Source organism: Panthera pardus, unplaced genomic scaffold, assembly GCF_024362965.1.
Source record: "Panthera pardus isolate Hobbes unplaced genomic scaffold, ASM2436296v1 HiC_scaffold_4, whole genome shotgun sequence".
Classification (NCBI taxonomy): Eukaryota; Metazoa; Chordata; class Mammalia; order Carnivora; family Felidae; genus Panthera; species Panthera pardus.
The window spans coordinates 9,765,293-9,779,420 of record NW_026526969.1 but is presented as its reverse complement, the minus strand read 5'-3'; the positions used below and the strand labels follow the sequence as shown (position 1 = coordinate 9,779,420).

At 43.7% G+C, this 14,128-nt stretch overlaps 2 protein-coding genes across 9 annotated transcripts in view; one reads left to right on the top strand and one right to left on the bottom strand.

Moving 5' to 3' along the window:
- ZNF394 (zinc finger protein 394) overlaps window positions 1–13,484 on the bottom strand; it is a 30,753-nt gene extending 17,269 nt beyond the window's left edge. Inside the window, exons 1-3 of one of the 3 annotated variants that reach the window (XM_053893805.1) lie at window positions 13,267–13,484; window positions 4,553–5,066; window positions 2,265–2,400 (exon numbers count right to left, since the gene is read on the bottom strand). In XM_053893805.1, coding sequence (XP_053749780.1) covers window positions 2,265–2,400; window positions 4,553–5,005 — 589 coding nt within the window. In that variant the 5' untranslated portion in view covers window positions 5,006–5,066; window positions 13,267–13,484. The other 2 variants (XM_019422684.2, XM_053893806.1) reach the window with 2 other exon arrangements.
- ZKSCAN5 (zinc finger with KRAB and SCAN domains 5) overlaps window positions 13,090–14,128 on the top strand; it is a 30,503-nt gene continuing 29,464 nt past the window's right edge. For 2 of the 6 annotated variants that reach the window (XM_053893801.1, XM_019422651.2), the window contains exon 1: window positions 13,634–14,108. The gene's annotated coding sequence lies outside the window, so the exon portion shown is untranslated. Of the gene's footprint in view, window positions 13,151–13,632; window positions 14,109–14,128 lie in introns of those variants that run through there. The other 4 variants (XM_053893802.1, XM_053893803.1, XM_019422652.2 and 1 more) reach the window with 4 other exon arrangements.

Here is a 14,128-nt window from a genome sequence, read left to right as displayed (position 1 = left end):
TTTTCTAGCTTACTTTATTATTTAAAAAAAAATTTTTTTTAACGTTTTATTTTATTTTTGAAACAGAGAGAGACAGAGCATGAACGGGGGAGGGTCAGAGAGAGAGGGAGACACAGAATCTGAAACAGGCTCCAGGCTCTGAGAGATCAGCACAGAGCCTGACGCGGGGCTTGAACCCACGGACCGCGAGATCATGACCTGAGCCGAAGTCGGATGCTTAACCAACTGAGCCACTCAGGCGCCCCTTTTCTAGCTTACTTTATAGTAAAATAACAAAGAGTTAATACAGAAAATATAAAGAACTGCCACAAAGCAATCAAAAAAATGGAGGAAAGGAAGGGAGATAGGATACAGACAATTCACAGAATGCCTCCCCCATGCAAAAAAAAAAAAAACAAACAAACAAACCCTGAAAAGATTTAACCCAGAACCAATCAGGGAAATGTAAGTTAAAACAACAAGATACTATTCATTCATTAACCCAACTAGTATTTATTGAGTACCTGCCAAGCGCTATCTGTTCCAACTGCTTGGGATATATTAGAACCAAACAAAAACCCCTCCTCTTGTGGAGTTTACATTCTAGAAGAGGTGGTCAGACAATAGATAAACAGAAAGTAAATTCTATAGGACGTCAGAGGGTGATGAATGCTGTGGACCAAGTTGAGGAAGGTAAGGGATGGGACGGTAGTGTGGGAGGAGGGGACAGTGGAAAGGCAAACTGCACTATTGAACATGATAGTCAGGTCAGGCCTCTCTGAAAAGTGAGATCTGAGCACAGACTGGAGACAAGTCAAGGAGTTTGCTTAGTGGAGATCTGAAGGAAGAATGTTCCAGGAAGAGGGGCGCTCAGGTGGCTCAGTTGGTTAAACGTCCAACTCTTGGTTTCAGCTCAGGTCATGATCTGACAGTTCGTGGGTTCAAGCCCCACATCGAGCTCTGCACTGACCGTGTGGAGCCCACTTTGGGTCCTCTGTAGCCCTCTCTCTCTGCTCCTTTCCCTCTCACACTGTCTCTCTCTCTCAAAAATAAATAAATATATAAAATAAAGAATATTCCAGGTGGAAGGATCAAATAGAGCGAAGAACAGGAGGCGGGATGCCTGCCATGGTCAAGGAACAGCGAGGTCAGTGGGGCTGAAGCACAATGAGCGAGGGGCAGCGTAGGAGAGGGGTGTGCAGGGTGACGGAGCCTTGTCACATTAGGCAACACAGGCTTTTCCTTTGCATGAAATAGAGAGCCACTGCAGGTTCTGAGCAGAGGCATGACGTAACATTTTAAAAGGAACACGTGAGCTACCGTGTTGTGACATCACGCCATCAGCCAGGCACCAAATGTCAGTAAGGATGCAGAGAAGGAAGAATTCTCATGTATTTCTGGTAGGAGTACAAACTGGTTGCACTCCTTCCTTCTGAACAGTAAGATGGGCAAACACGCCTAAGTCTATTCTCTATAGTTCCTATGTATGTTCCTATATATGAACACAGAAGGATTCAAGTATGTTCGAGGCAATGCTATTTGTAACAGTGAAAAACTAGAAGCCTTGATGTCCACTGATGGAGGACAGTAGATAAATGAATTTTGGACAAGTCATACAATGAAAGATATAAGTGTTAAAATGAGTGGACTAGAGCTACATGTGCCAACATAGATAAATCCCAAAAATGTAATGGGGAAAAAAAAGAAAGGCAAGGTGCAAAAGAATCATACAGCAATATAATTTATACAGCATCAAAACATTTAAAAATACTATATATGTTTACAAGTGTATGTATTTATGTTTATATACAGTTTATATACACACTTTTGCATATAGAAAGTACACACATAATGTGCACATGTAGCTACGTGTACATGTAGAAAATATAAAACATGCATGGAAATAAGTACCACAATCAGGATAGTGGTTACCTCTGAAGAAAGAGTGAGGGGAACAGCTTCAGGGAGGGTATCCAGAGTTTCATCTACAGTTGTTACATTTTTTTCTCAGCGGGGGGGGGGGGCAGAGAATGAAGCCATTAGGGCCAAATATTAAAATATGATAAACCTGGGTGGTAGATATAAGGTGCCTGTTATATTTTTTGTATTTTTCTGTATGCATTTTATTTAAAATGAACCAAAATAAAAAGCTGAATCTCTCACCTAACAATACAGAACAGCAAGGTCCCAGTGGGGTCACAAAAGAGACTCCATGGCTCTCAACATGGGTGTGTGACTGGCTCAGAGAGAGATCACACACAGCTAGAAACAAAGCCAGCACTTACTCGGCGAGACCAGTGAGACCGAGGTCCTATGATCCTCCTGTGCGCTCTCCCAGCAGAACTCCCTCGGAGCTGGGTCCAGAGGCTCCCACTCCTCACAGTTTAGAGACACAGCCACATTCTCAATCTTCACCAACTCCTGAAACAACACGAGACCTCCACTCAGCACCTGCTGTCCCAGGACAGCATAAGTGACTGTTAATCTCAGGATGAGGCCAGACTCCGGAGGAGTCTGCAAACCCTGAGCAGGAAACTCCCTGGGAATCAAGCAATAACCATGGCTGTCGAGTCTGTTCCAGTGAGTGTTGTACTAACTGGAGTTTCGGAGTAACAAAGACAGAGGCTGAAATTCTCTTGCAATCCTGAAAAGCCTTTCTTTCCGTGGACTATCCACACTAATTTGGGGTAAGAGCAAAATCTTCATTTGAGTTATATCACTGTGATTTATCAAAATGGAAATCGGATACAGATTAAAAATGTACAGGTAACCAGAAAGTGCCAAATTCCAGTGCTGGCTGTGAGATACGGTTACCTCATGCGTGAAATGGACATAAATTTAAGAAGATGAAGGTACCTCCCTGACAGCGGATGCTCAGTAAAATCTACTTTCCCTTCCCTTGAACATTGCACAGTAAGATAATTATCTGGCAAGACGACATTTTGAGATAACTTATTTAAATGCAAGTTGACCATTCACAGAAGGTAAAGCCACAGTTCTTAGAAAGGGAGGGTTCTAACATTGGTGTGCGAACATGTTTGTCTAGTGATGGGTCACAAATTGACTTCAAGGATCTCTCACTAAATGACAGGAAAGGGAAATACATTTAAAATTTTTCTGTATGTTAAAAATCTGGCTAGGGAGACTGACCCTCCCAGGGCTAGCCAATTCTTAGAGCAAAGGGCTCAGCCAAGACTGCTTATCTCAAGCAATACCTCCTCTACGTGGCATATACACTCCAGGATGCCACATTACTCTGCCTTAATCATCCTAGGGCCAGGTTTCAGGGCAACTAGGGACCAGCCCTATAGGTTAGAGCATGCTGAAATTATCCAGACCAACCAATCTTAAACAGATCCCCCTGCCCTGTGTGTTTCCTTGGGAAACCTCAGTAGAGGCGCTGGCCTAAACCTTCCCCTTGCTCCAGTCTTCTGCCTCCTGACCACCCCTGGTGTCCTTCCCAGGAAGTCCTGAGTGTTGTGCTGTGCCTCCTATTTCTAAATCTGAGTATAATAACATTTGTTTTTTAACTGAGCCTCTCCTCTGCTTCCTGGTAAAGGAAAAAAAAAATCACACTTCTGTGCCTCTTCTACTGTCAATACTCTGAATACTTCCACTACAATACGTCTTCACTTCTGACACCACATATAGGGGTTTTCCACACATCAAATAATTCTGTGATACCAGCTAGGTGTCTTCAAGTGTAACTCCATTCTGACACTATCTACCTGGATACAGTCAGATCCCACAGGTAAAGGGCTTGGTCCCACAAGACCACTCACCCCTCCCAACTTTGGAAGCCAACCTCAAGTAGTAGGTCTCCAGGTTACCCACAATTTCTGTCCGACTTGGCCACAAATCAAAGGTTCCCATGACCTCCCCCTACCAATTAAATTCTTTGCTTGAACAGCTCACAGTACTGATGGAAACACTTAGGTTTACCAGTTTATTACAAAAAGATATGATAAAGGATACAGTAAACAGCAAAATGGAGAGACACACAATGAGGTCTGGGAGGGTCCTGAGTACAGGAGCTTGTCCCGTAGAGTTGGAGTTTGCCACTTTCCAGGTATATGGATGTGTTCACCAATTGGAAGCTGTCTGAATCTCACACTATTGGGATTTTTATGGAGGTTTCATCACACAGGCATGATTAGTCACCTCCATTACAGCCCCACTCCACTCTCCCAGGTACCATTATCAATTGTAGGAGGGGGTCGCCAAACTGTTAAAAAGCAAAAAGGGAACCTCCCATTCAAAGTGCTCAGTTATTGCTAAGTAGTTAACGACATGAAGCCACTTTCCATCCTGACACCTTTCTTCCGCAAACAATCTAGTTACACAAGAGGCGGTCTTACAATGGGTAAACAATACTCCCACGTTGGTTTTGTGCTCAGAAGTCTATTAACTCAAAGATCATTTCCTGGATAGATTTATTTGTCACTACAGAAAGAAAGTTTCATGTACACCCTGAAGCTCAAAAATGTAGCAAGGAAAAAAGGCCTGAAACCCTTAGCATCCCGTGTACCTCTATTCCTCACACCCCTACCACCAGAACACTTTCACTCTTCACCTGGGGTGAGGCCCCATCAAGCGCTCTCTGAAAAGCGCGCACCACGGCCGCAGCTTTCTCCCCGCTCTGCGGGCAGTGCTTCCGCACCCAGGCCTGGAGCTCCTGGGGCAGGATGCTCAGGAACTGCTCCAGCACCAGCAGCTCCAGGATCTGCTCCTTCGTATGCATCTCAGGCCTCAGCCACCGGCGACAAAGTTCCCTGAGCCGGCTTAGCGCCTCTTCGGGTCCAGTCACCTCCTGGTAACGGAACCGCCTAAACTGCTGCCGCGACTTTTCGGAATCCTGACAGTCCGCGGGCAGGTCCGACTCCCGACCTCCAGGTGAGTCTTCCTCCACTTTCACTATCAAAAGTCCATCACGCAGAGATGGCGCGGCGACCCTAGACTTCTCAGCTGCCATCCAGGCTCCTGCCTCGGCGTCACTGACTTGACTCGCGGTCAAGCTCGAACTCATCTTTCTCCAGCACGTGCTGACTTTTCCGGAGTTCTGCCTTCAAGTGATAAGACAGCAAACCCTGCAAAAAGCCACGGAACTCATCGGACCTTCCCAGAGCGGCGGGTCCCCACTGTCCCGTCTCAAGCGGGGCCCAATCCGGCCCGGCCCCCTCCGGTACTCCTCCTACCCGCAGTCAGTCCAACCACGACCCGCGGCGCCAGGTGACCAAAACTACGAATAAAACCTTGCCGGAAGTGCGTCACCGACTCCCTGCGGTCCCCACCCCTCCCGGGCATTTCCGGAGCCTCTCTAGGCGCCCAGGAGGAGTGAGACCCATCTCGGTGGTTTGCCGTCGTGCCCCTTCCAGAGACGCTCTGGTGCGTGTGTACCGTTCTGATGGAGCTTATAGTCGTTCAGCTTAACAGAACTAAATGACACTCTTATTTTACAACTTGAATGTCATTTTTTAAACACATCGTCTGTGAAAAAAGTTTTGTAACTTTAGTTGTAGGAAAAAGGTCCAACTATACGATGAGTGGTAAACAGTCATCTATCAATGTATTTATGCAAGAAAGGTTTGTAGAGTTACCTGCAACATGCCAAGGCATCGTGCTCGACTCCATAGGTATTAAACTGAGTAGGAATAGTCTCTATCCTCAAGCTCCTAAGAGAGTTAGACACTTAAATCCTTACAGGACAGGGTGGTGAATGTAATACTTTGGCATGTATGCACAGCACATTTGTATGACCCAGAGGTAGACATAATCAGCCATGGCTGATGGGGAGGGTATAGTGAAAGATTTCCCCAGGAGATTAAAACTTAAAATGTCCATGTGAGCTGAAGAAATGTTCTAATTAAAAAATAGTTTAGATAGGGGTGCCTTGGTGGCTCAGTCCTCGGACTCCTGATTTGGCTCAGGTCATGACCTTGTGGTTCATGGGTTGGACCCCTGAGTCAGGCTTATGCTGATGGTGTGGAGTCTGTTTGGGATTCTCTCTTTCTCTCTGTCCCTCCTCACACACTCGCTCTCTCTCTCTCTCAAAATAAATAAACTTAAAAAAAGTTTTAAAAAAAGGTGTAGATAAGTTTATAGGCAACAAATCCCCAATAGATTAAATAAATCCCAATAAATCCCTCTGACATTAAGCTTTCCTATGCGCAGCTCCCTTGCTATGTCTCACACTCAGGCATCAAAGTTGCCAAGGATTTTGTCCTCTTCGAAGCTCAACCCTTCTGTTCTATCATTTACTCGCTCTCTCTCACTTTTGAATATCAGTATGGACACTGCTGCCACCTTCTCCCTCTTCTTTCCTATGCTTCTCTGGTTTCGATTATATCTGTGTTTGGCATCATATTGACTATATAAATAAAACACTTTCTAAAGAACTTGGAGGTAAAAAAAAAAAAAACGGCAAAATTAAAAAAAAATTTTTTTGTATTTCTTTTTGAGAGAGACAGAGCCTGAGCGGGGGTGGGGGCAGAGAGAGAGGGAGACACAGAAACCCAAGCAGGCTCCAGGCTCTGAGCTGCCATCACAGAGCCCTATGCGGGGCTCAAACTCATGAACTGTGAGATCATGACCTGAGCTGAAGTCAGACGCTTAACCCACTGAGCCACCCAGGCACCCCAGAACAGGGCAGAATTTTAAAGAAAGAGAAAAGCCAAAAGGCCAAACTCTCCATAGTTCCTAAGAAAAAGTACTTTTCCCTGAGGAAGAAAAGGAGGGAGGTGATGGGCACAGTCTATGTATGTACACCCATTTCTTCCTCACAGTTCCAGGGTCTTTGTGTTGTTTTCTTTTCATTAATATTTTTTAAATGTAAGAATATGAGATATCAAAAAAAGAACATAATGAGGAGAAATGAAGATGGAGATAATTGTTTGAGTTTGAGGCAGAAGAAATAGAAGGCAGCTTGCTCCCTGCCTTGAATTCAAACAATACAAATTAGTTTCCTTTTATTATTGCTACAAGGACAAAGACCAAAGAAAACAGCTGGTGTATAGAGTTGTAGAGAATTATTCATTGTAAACAGACTAATCAAGAGCTCTTACTGTAGACTGAGTTATGGAATGCAGAAACAGCTTTACAGCCTTGTTGAAAAGAGCTTGTCCTCATGAATGGAATTTCCTATAAGGAGTTTCACCCATAATCTGCATCATAAAACATGTTAATGTTCAGGGGTGCCTGGGTGGCTCAGTTGGTTAAGCATCAGACTCTTGATTTTAGCTCAGGTCATAATGTCACCATTTGGGGAGCCTGCTTGAGATTTTCATTCTCTCCCTCTCTCTGTCACATCCCTGCACGCTCAAAAAAAGTTAATGTTCATTTCTAATGCAACTTCACCCTCTTCCTTAGTCATAAAAAATTTCCATGAAGCATTTATATCAGAAATTGGGTAGCATGATGACTTAATTTTCACCTCATCCAAGAAAAAAGTTTTCTTTCTTTCCTTCCTTCCTTTCCCTCTTTCTTTCTTTCTTTCTTTCTTTCTTTCTTTCTTTCTTTCTTTCTTTCTTTCTTCTTTTCCTTTTTTTATCTTTTCTGCTATGGCACCAAGTCACACACCCACAGGTGACAGGGTTACATGAGGCCTTGTTTCTCCAAGCATGGAGACAGTACTGGCACTGGCACTTCTGGGAAGCTTGTTAGAAATGCAGAATTTCAAGCCTTGCTCCAGACCTACTGAATCAGAATCTGTATTTTGGAAAGATCCACAGGTAATTTGCGTACACATGAATTGAAAAGCAGCAATCAGATGAACCTTTCTGACCAGTACAAAATTTATTTCTTTTACTTTTTATTTGGCAGGAGGAGAGGGGCAGAGGGAATAGAGAGAGAATCTGAAGCAGACTCTGCACTGAGCATGACCCCATGACCCTGGGATCATGACCTGAGCTGATATCAAGAGTCAGAAGTTTGGGCCACCTGGGTGGCTCAGTCAGTTAAGTGGCTGACTTTGGCTCAGGTCATGATCTCGCGGTCCATGGGATCTAGCCCCACATCAGGCTCTGCACTGACAGCTCAGAACCTGGAGGCTGCTTCAGATTCTCTGTCTCCCTCTTTCTCTGCCTCTCTCCCACTCATGCTCTGTCTCTCTAGCTCTCAAAAATAACTAAACATAAAAAAATTTTTTTTTTTAAAGAGTCAGAAGCTCAACCGAATGAGCCACTTAGGCGCCCCTGACCAGTACAGAATTTAAATATTATGTATAAATAGATTATCTATGTCCTTATAAGGACACATAAACATTTTGTGTGAGATGACAATGTGAAGCAGAGTTGTATCTCAGGGAAACTGTGGAAGGAATGAGGGTCTACCACAAGCATCTTGCCTCCAAGCATTTGAAACTAAGCTTGAATTCAGTCTGCAATAGGAGTAAAGGACAAATTGGAATTTTGGTCATTTTTTAAACTTCATTAAAAAATATTTTATGATGATATTTGACCGTGGGACTCTATTATGTGACTATAACTTTTAAAAAATCTCTATACCCAACATGGGGCTCAAACTCACAACCCTGAGATTGAGTCACACACTCTACCGACTGAGCCAACCAGCCGTCCCTACGTGACTGTAAACTCTTAATTATAGTATGTTTGAAAATATAAATACCAAAGACTTATTTAAGTATCATGGGAATAGCTGAATCTCTGGACCCCATGTACTCAGAAAAGTCGGAAGCAGAAAATAATCTAGCTATTTAATAGTGGAAAATTTTTTCTAGTGTTTTTTTTCTTGCTTCAAGAAACAGAATATATAATAAAAATACAGTAATCATGTTTTACATGTTTCATATTCATTTATATTTCAACAATGTTCAGAAAATAAATCATACAATTGAAATGAGAAATACTGTACATTAGTTTAACATTTACATTAAATCATCTGCATTATTTATTTAACAAGTGAGGAATTATACAAGTTATATGTTATAAGTAAATTCATTTAAAAATTCATTTATTTAGGGGCGCCTGGGTGGCTCAGTCGGTTAAGCGTCCGACTTCAGCTCAGGTCACGATCTCACGGTCCGTGAGTTCGAACCCCGCGTTGGGCTCTGTGCTGACTGCTCAGAGCCTGGAGCCTGTTTCAGATTCTGTGCTCCCTCTCTCTCTGACCCTCCCCCGTTCATGCTCTGTCTCTCTCTGTCTCAAAAATAAATAAACGTTAAAAAATTTTTTTTTAATTCGTTTATTTAAATGAATACAATTAATATCCTGCTTTATGAATGCAAAGTCTCACTCAAGGTCAGAATTCCATGACATCTCTATGGACTAAAGTTTAAATTATAAACTAATGATTTATTCAAAAGTTGTGCACAAGCATAGGGAGTCAACCCCTACTTTTGGTCTAACAGCTAAATGGTTGTACTAGTCTGTTTGTGATTTGTTTTGGTTAGACATTAACAGGGTGTGAAAGAGGTGAAGGAAGATTTTTCAGGATGAACCTTCATGACAAATCCACTTCTGGAGAAACAACTTCACTATTCTCAAGGCTCAGGTTTGTCATTCTAATAATTTGGAGCAATATATAACAATTTAATGACATAACTGGTCCCATGTTTTTATCTGAAGGCACACACTGTGTACAAGTCACTTATTCATCTCTATGGGAATGTTATCACAATCTGGCAGGAAGTCAGAAGTTCTTTTCCAGTATTGCAGGGCAAGGCTTCCACTAGGGTCAGGCGGCCAAGGATGGGCAAGGGAATTAAGGACAGAATGCAAATCCCTAAGTACAGACAAACCTAGCTTCAGAAAATATCCACTTATATAATTAATTACGGAATCTATAAGTAAATAGCAAGTACTATGAGGGCAATACAAGCATTAAATTTTTTTAATGTTTATTTTTGAGAGGAGAGAGAGAGAGAGAGAGAGAGAGAGAGAGAGAGAGAGAGAGAGACAGAGCATAAAGTGGGGGAGAGGCAAAGAGAGAGGGAGACACAGAATCCAAAGCAGGCTCCAGGCTCCAAGCTGTCAGCCCAGAGCCCAATGTGGGACTTGAACTCACAAACCTGAGTTTGTGACCTGGGCTCATGACCTGAGCCCAAGTCCTATACTTAACCCACTGAGCCACCCAGGTGCCCCAATACAAGCATTTTTCCCAATAAGGTTGTCTGCTCACCAGCTGATTACCAGTCAAGTTCTACCAACTCCTGCCTCTGGGTTGTGTGACTATGGGCTCTAATCATGATACACTGCCTCACCTTTAAAAAATAATTGAGAAAAGGAAAATAGTGCAAGGATAAATAAGATGGGGCCAGGGATAAAATGAGATTACAAGTTGTCTACTGTAAGTTCCTATGTATTGGCAAAATGTAGCTCACAATTTGGCTCTGAAAAGCCTCAGCAGCCAATGCAAGAGGAAAACAAGATCAGTTACATGATACGCAGTGTAACTTGGGTAAAATCAAACTATTAATAGTAGCTTAGGAGAAATCCAGCTATTCTTGATACTAAGTGGGAAGAGAAATTTCCCATGAGTACCCTAGGAAAGGGCTATGTGACATAGTGGATGGTATTTTAAGATCTCTATAATAAATAAAATTAATGGATTTTAATTCCTTTTAATGTTAGCTGATGGCTGGTACCAAAGCACAATTCAAAAGAGCCAATTCTTTAAGAAACAAAACAGATGAACATAGGGGAAAGGGAAAAAAAGAGAGAGAGGGAGGCAAACCATAAGAGACTCTTGACTCTAGAGAACAAAGGAAGGGTTGCTGAAGGGGAGGTGGGTGGGGGATGGGCTAAATGGGTAATGGGTGTTAAGGAGGGCACTGGTGATGAGCACTGGGTGCTGCGTCTAAGTGATGAATCACTAAGTTCTACTCCTGAAACTAACATTACACTATATGTTAACTAACTAAATTTTAAATAAAAATTTGAAATATTAAAAATAGCTAATTCTAGGGGCGCCTGGGTGGCTCAGTCGGTTAAGTGTCCGACTTCAGCTCAGGTCATGATCTCGCACTCCGTGAGTTCAAGCCCCGCATCGGGCTCTGTGCTGACAGCTCAGAGCCTGGAGCCTGTTTCGGATTCTGTGTCTCCCTCTCTCTCTGACCCTCCCCTGTCCACGCTCTGACTCTCTCTGTCTCAAAAATAAATAAATGTTAAAAAAAAAAATTTTTTTAAAAAAGAGCAAAAAAAATAGCTAATTCTATGAAGGAAGAAAAGAGTATATAGTTTAAGTATTCAGCTCTCTGAAGGTCTAGTTTAATATAAAGACAAAATTCAAAGTGCCTAAAGCAGCACTTTCTAGACCTTTTACTGTGCCATGCAGGGTGATCGTTATGTGAAAAGTCCATTTCCAGTACTAACTGGATCATCACCCTTTTCTCTCTTCTTCATAGTATCTTATTGCAGTATATGGTGGCCAAAAAAGTAAAACAAAACGTATAGGAATAGACTTTGCAGTTTCTCCCTTCTAGAAGTGGAGTCTATTTCCCCACCCTTTGGATTTGGACTGCTCTTGTGGCTTGCTTTGACCAACAGAAGTGACACCATGTGAGTTTCAAGCCTGGATATCAAGAACTTTTGCAACTTCTGGTTTCTTGCTTTTGTAACCTGCCACCACCAAGTGAGGAAGTATGAGCTAAGCTGCTGGGTGATGGGAAACGTGTGGCCTAAATGCCTCCTAGCACTCCAAGTGACAATCATCTAATCTCCAGAAGAACTGCTTAGCTCACACTGGCAGCTGAACACAGACAAAAAGAAGGAGCCCAGCAGAAAAGCCAGCCAGGTAAGTCTGGACCAAATCGTCAGCCCACAGAGTCATAAGCAAAATAAGTGGTTCCTTTTTTAGGTCGCTAAGTTTGGGGTTGTTTGTTACACAACAAAAACTAACAGACAAACTTTTTAAAGCCAGTACAACCCAATTCACAATATTAACAACAACAACAAAAAAGATAAAACACTTAAGAATAAACATAACAAACTATGTGCAAAATCATGAAGAAAACTTTAAAATACTCCAAAAGGATCCACAATTAGGCTTTTTTCCACAAATGGAAAAACATACCATGTTCTTGGATAGGAAAACCAACTTTATAAGAATGTCAATTCTCCCTGGGGTACCTGGGTGGCTCAGTTGGTTAAGTGCCTGACTCTTGATTTTGGCTCAGGTCATGATTTCATGGTTCGTGAGATGGAGCCCCTTATAGGGCTCTGTGCTGAAAACACGGAGCCTACTTGGAATTCTCTCTCTTCCTCTCTCTCTGCCCCTCTCCTGCTTGTGCTCACACACTTGCTCTCTCTAAAAAATACATAAATAATTTTTTTTAAAAAGGGAAAAAAAGGAACGTCAACTTTCCCTAAGTGAATACATATTAAAAATGATCCCAATACAGATTTATTTCTGGAACTAGGAAAATTGAATCTATAGTTAATTTGGAAAAGAACTAAAGAAGCAAAAATACTTTGAAGAAGAAACACAGCAGGGGGCATTCTCTGTAAGAAATAGTAAAACCAATTATTAATGCTCAATAAATTGAAACCGCATATTATCACATGCATTGACAAATAGACCAATGCGACAGAATAGAAAATCTAGAAAGAGACCACAAAACATGAGGATTTGGTATATGATAAAGGCAGCATCACAGATCAATGGGAGGTAAAGATAGCCTTTTTCATAAATGTTGAGACAACTGGGTAATAGCTTGGAAAAAGATGAAGTTAGATCTTTACTTCACACCATACACCATAATTTTGAACGGACCAAAAGGCTCGATGTTCAAGAGTACTCAATGTAAACGTAAAAAGTGAAACCATACAAATACTACAATCCACCAAACATACCACAGGGTCAATTTAAGCCTGATACAAAAATGAGAGATTATTAAGAAGGGCATCCTCTGGCTAGAGAAGCCCTGCATGGACGACTCCCCTTCTTCACAGGAATGAGGCGCTTCCGACGTCACTCTCCCAGCCGAGAGAGCAACCTGCTCCGCTACGACCCTCCTTCTGGGCAGAGGAGCTCAAGGAAACGCCTCCCTGCCCTCCCGCACTCTGATAAGCCCTGGAGACCGAGGCTGCAAAGAGATCCGCGGCCCTATTGGCTAGCGGGCGTGGCCCGCGCGGGGCTTCTGGGAGTTGTAGGCTCCTGGGACTCCCGGGTCTGACGTCGGAGACCGGCCCTGTGAGCTCTCCGCGGTGGTGAAGAGGTGGGTGTGTCTGGAGACCGGGTGTGGGCAGAGGCGAGGAATCAGGTGAAGAAAACGAAGGACTTAAAATTAAAGAGAAATTAGGGTTGTGGGCTCTCAGGAAGGGACGAACCTACTTCGAAGTAGGGCGCAGGGCGTTGGGGTGGGGGAGCGCAAGTTCCACGGCCAATCAGACATTAGCAACTGTTGTCGTAGCAACCACTCTGGACAGCTAAGGCCCGGTCCCTTGCCCAGACTCCCAAGCAAAGGGGAGGAGCCCGGGCTGTTTAAATGGCTTTAGGCACAGGTGGGGAGCAGCTGGCTCCGTTTCCTCCCCGGCTCTAGCGACGCTGAACCTGCGGTTGGGTGGGCGGGGAACGGCCCCGTCCGGGGAGGTGCCCCAACTCCCCGCCGATTGGCCCACAGCCGCTCCGGGGCGGGGCCTGGGGCGGGCAGCTCCCGCCTGCTGCGAGGCGAGGACCTCCGGGATTCCTAGAGAGGACTCGGAAGTGCTCTCGGCGGTGGGATTGATGGCTCGACCCCGTTGGACAGGGAACGCTTGGACTTGCTTACTTCCGGCGAGGAAGTGTTGCGAAGTGTAGGCTTCGGTTTTCTCTCCGTTTGTAGGAAGAAACCTATCTTCCCAACCTGCTGCGAGAGCTTGGTCTTCCAGTAGAGCTCCCTGGGACTGGTGCCTTGAGGGAAGAGAATGGGTTTTGTATCCAGAAGGGTATCCTGTATCTAACCTTGACCGGCCCGTTTTCCGTGTCTTTGGGGTCAGGGGCGATTCAGAGGAATACAGGTCCCAATCTGTACTTGTAACTCAGCTTCTCTTCGGAACCAATGAAGTCTCCTGTTGGTCCGTCATGCTCTTGTGGCATGAAGGACAGGACCAGTTTTGACCGTTGTAATATTTTTGACTCGTGTTGTAAGTTTGGCTTGTAGTCAAAAGGAAAGACTGCGTCTGGACTACTTAGTAGTAAGTCTTGTCCTGTTATT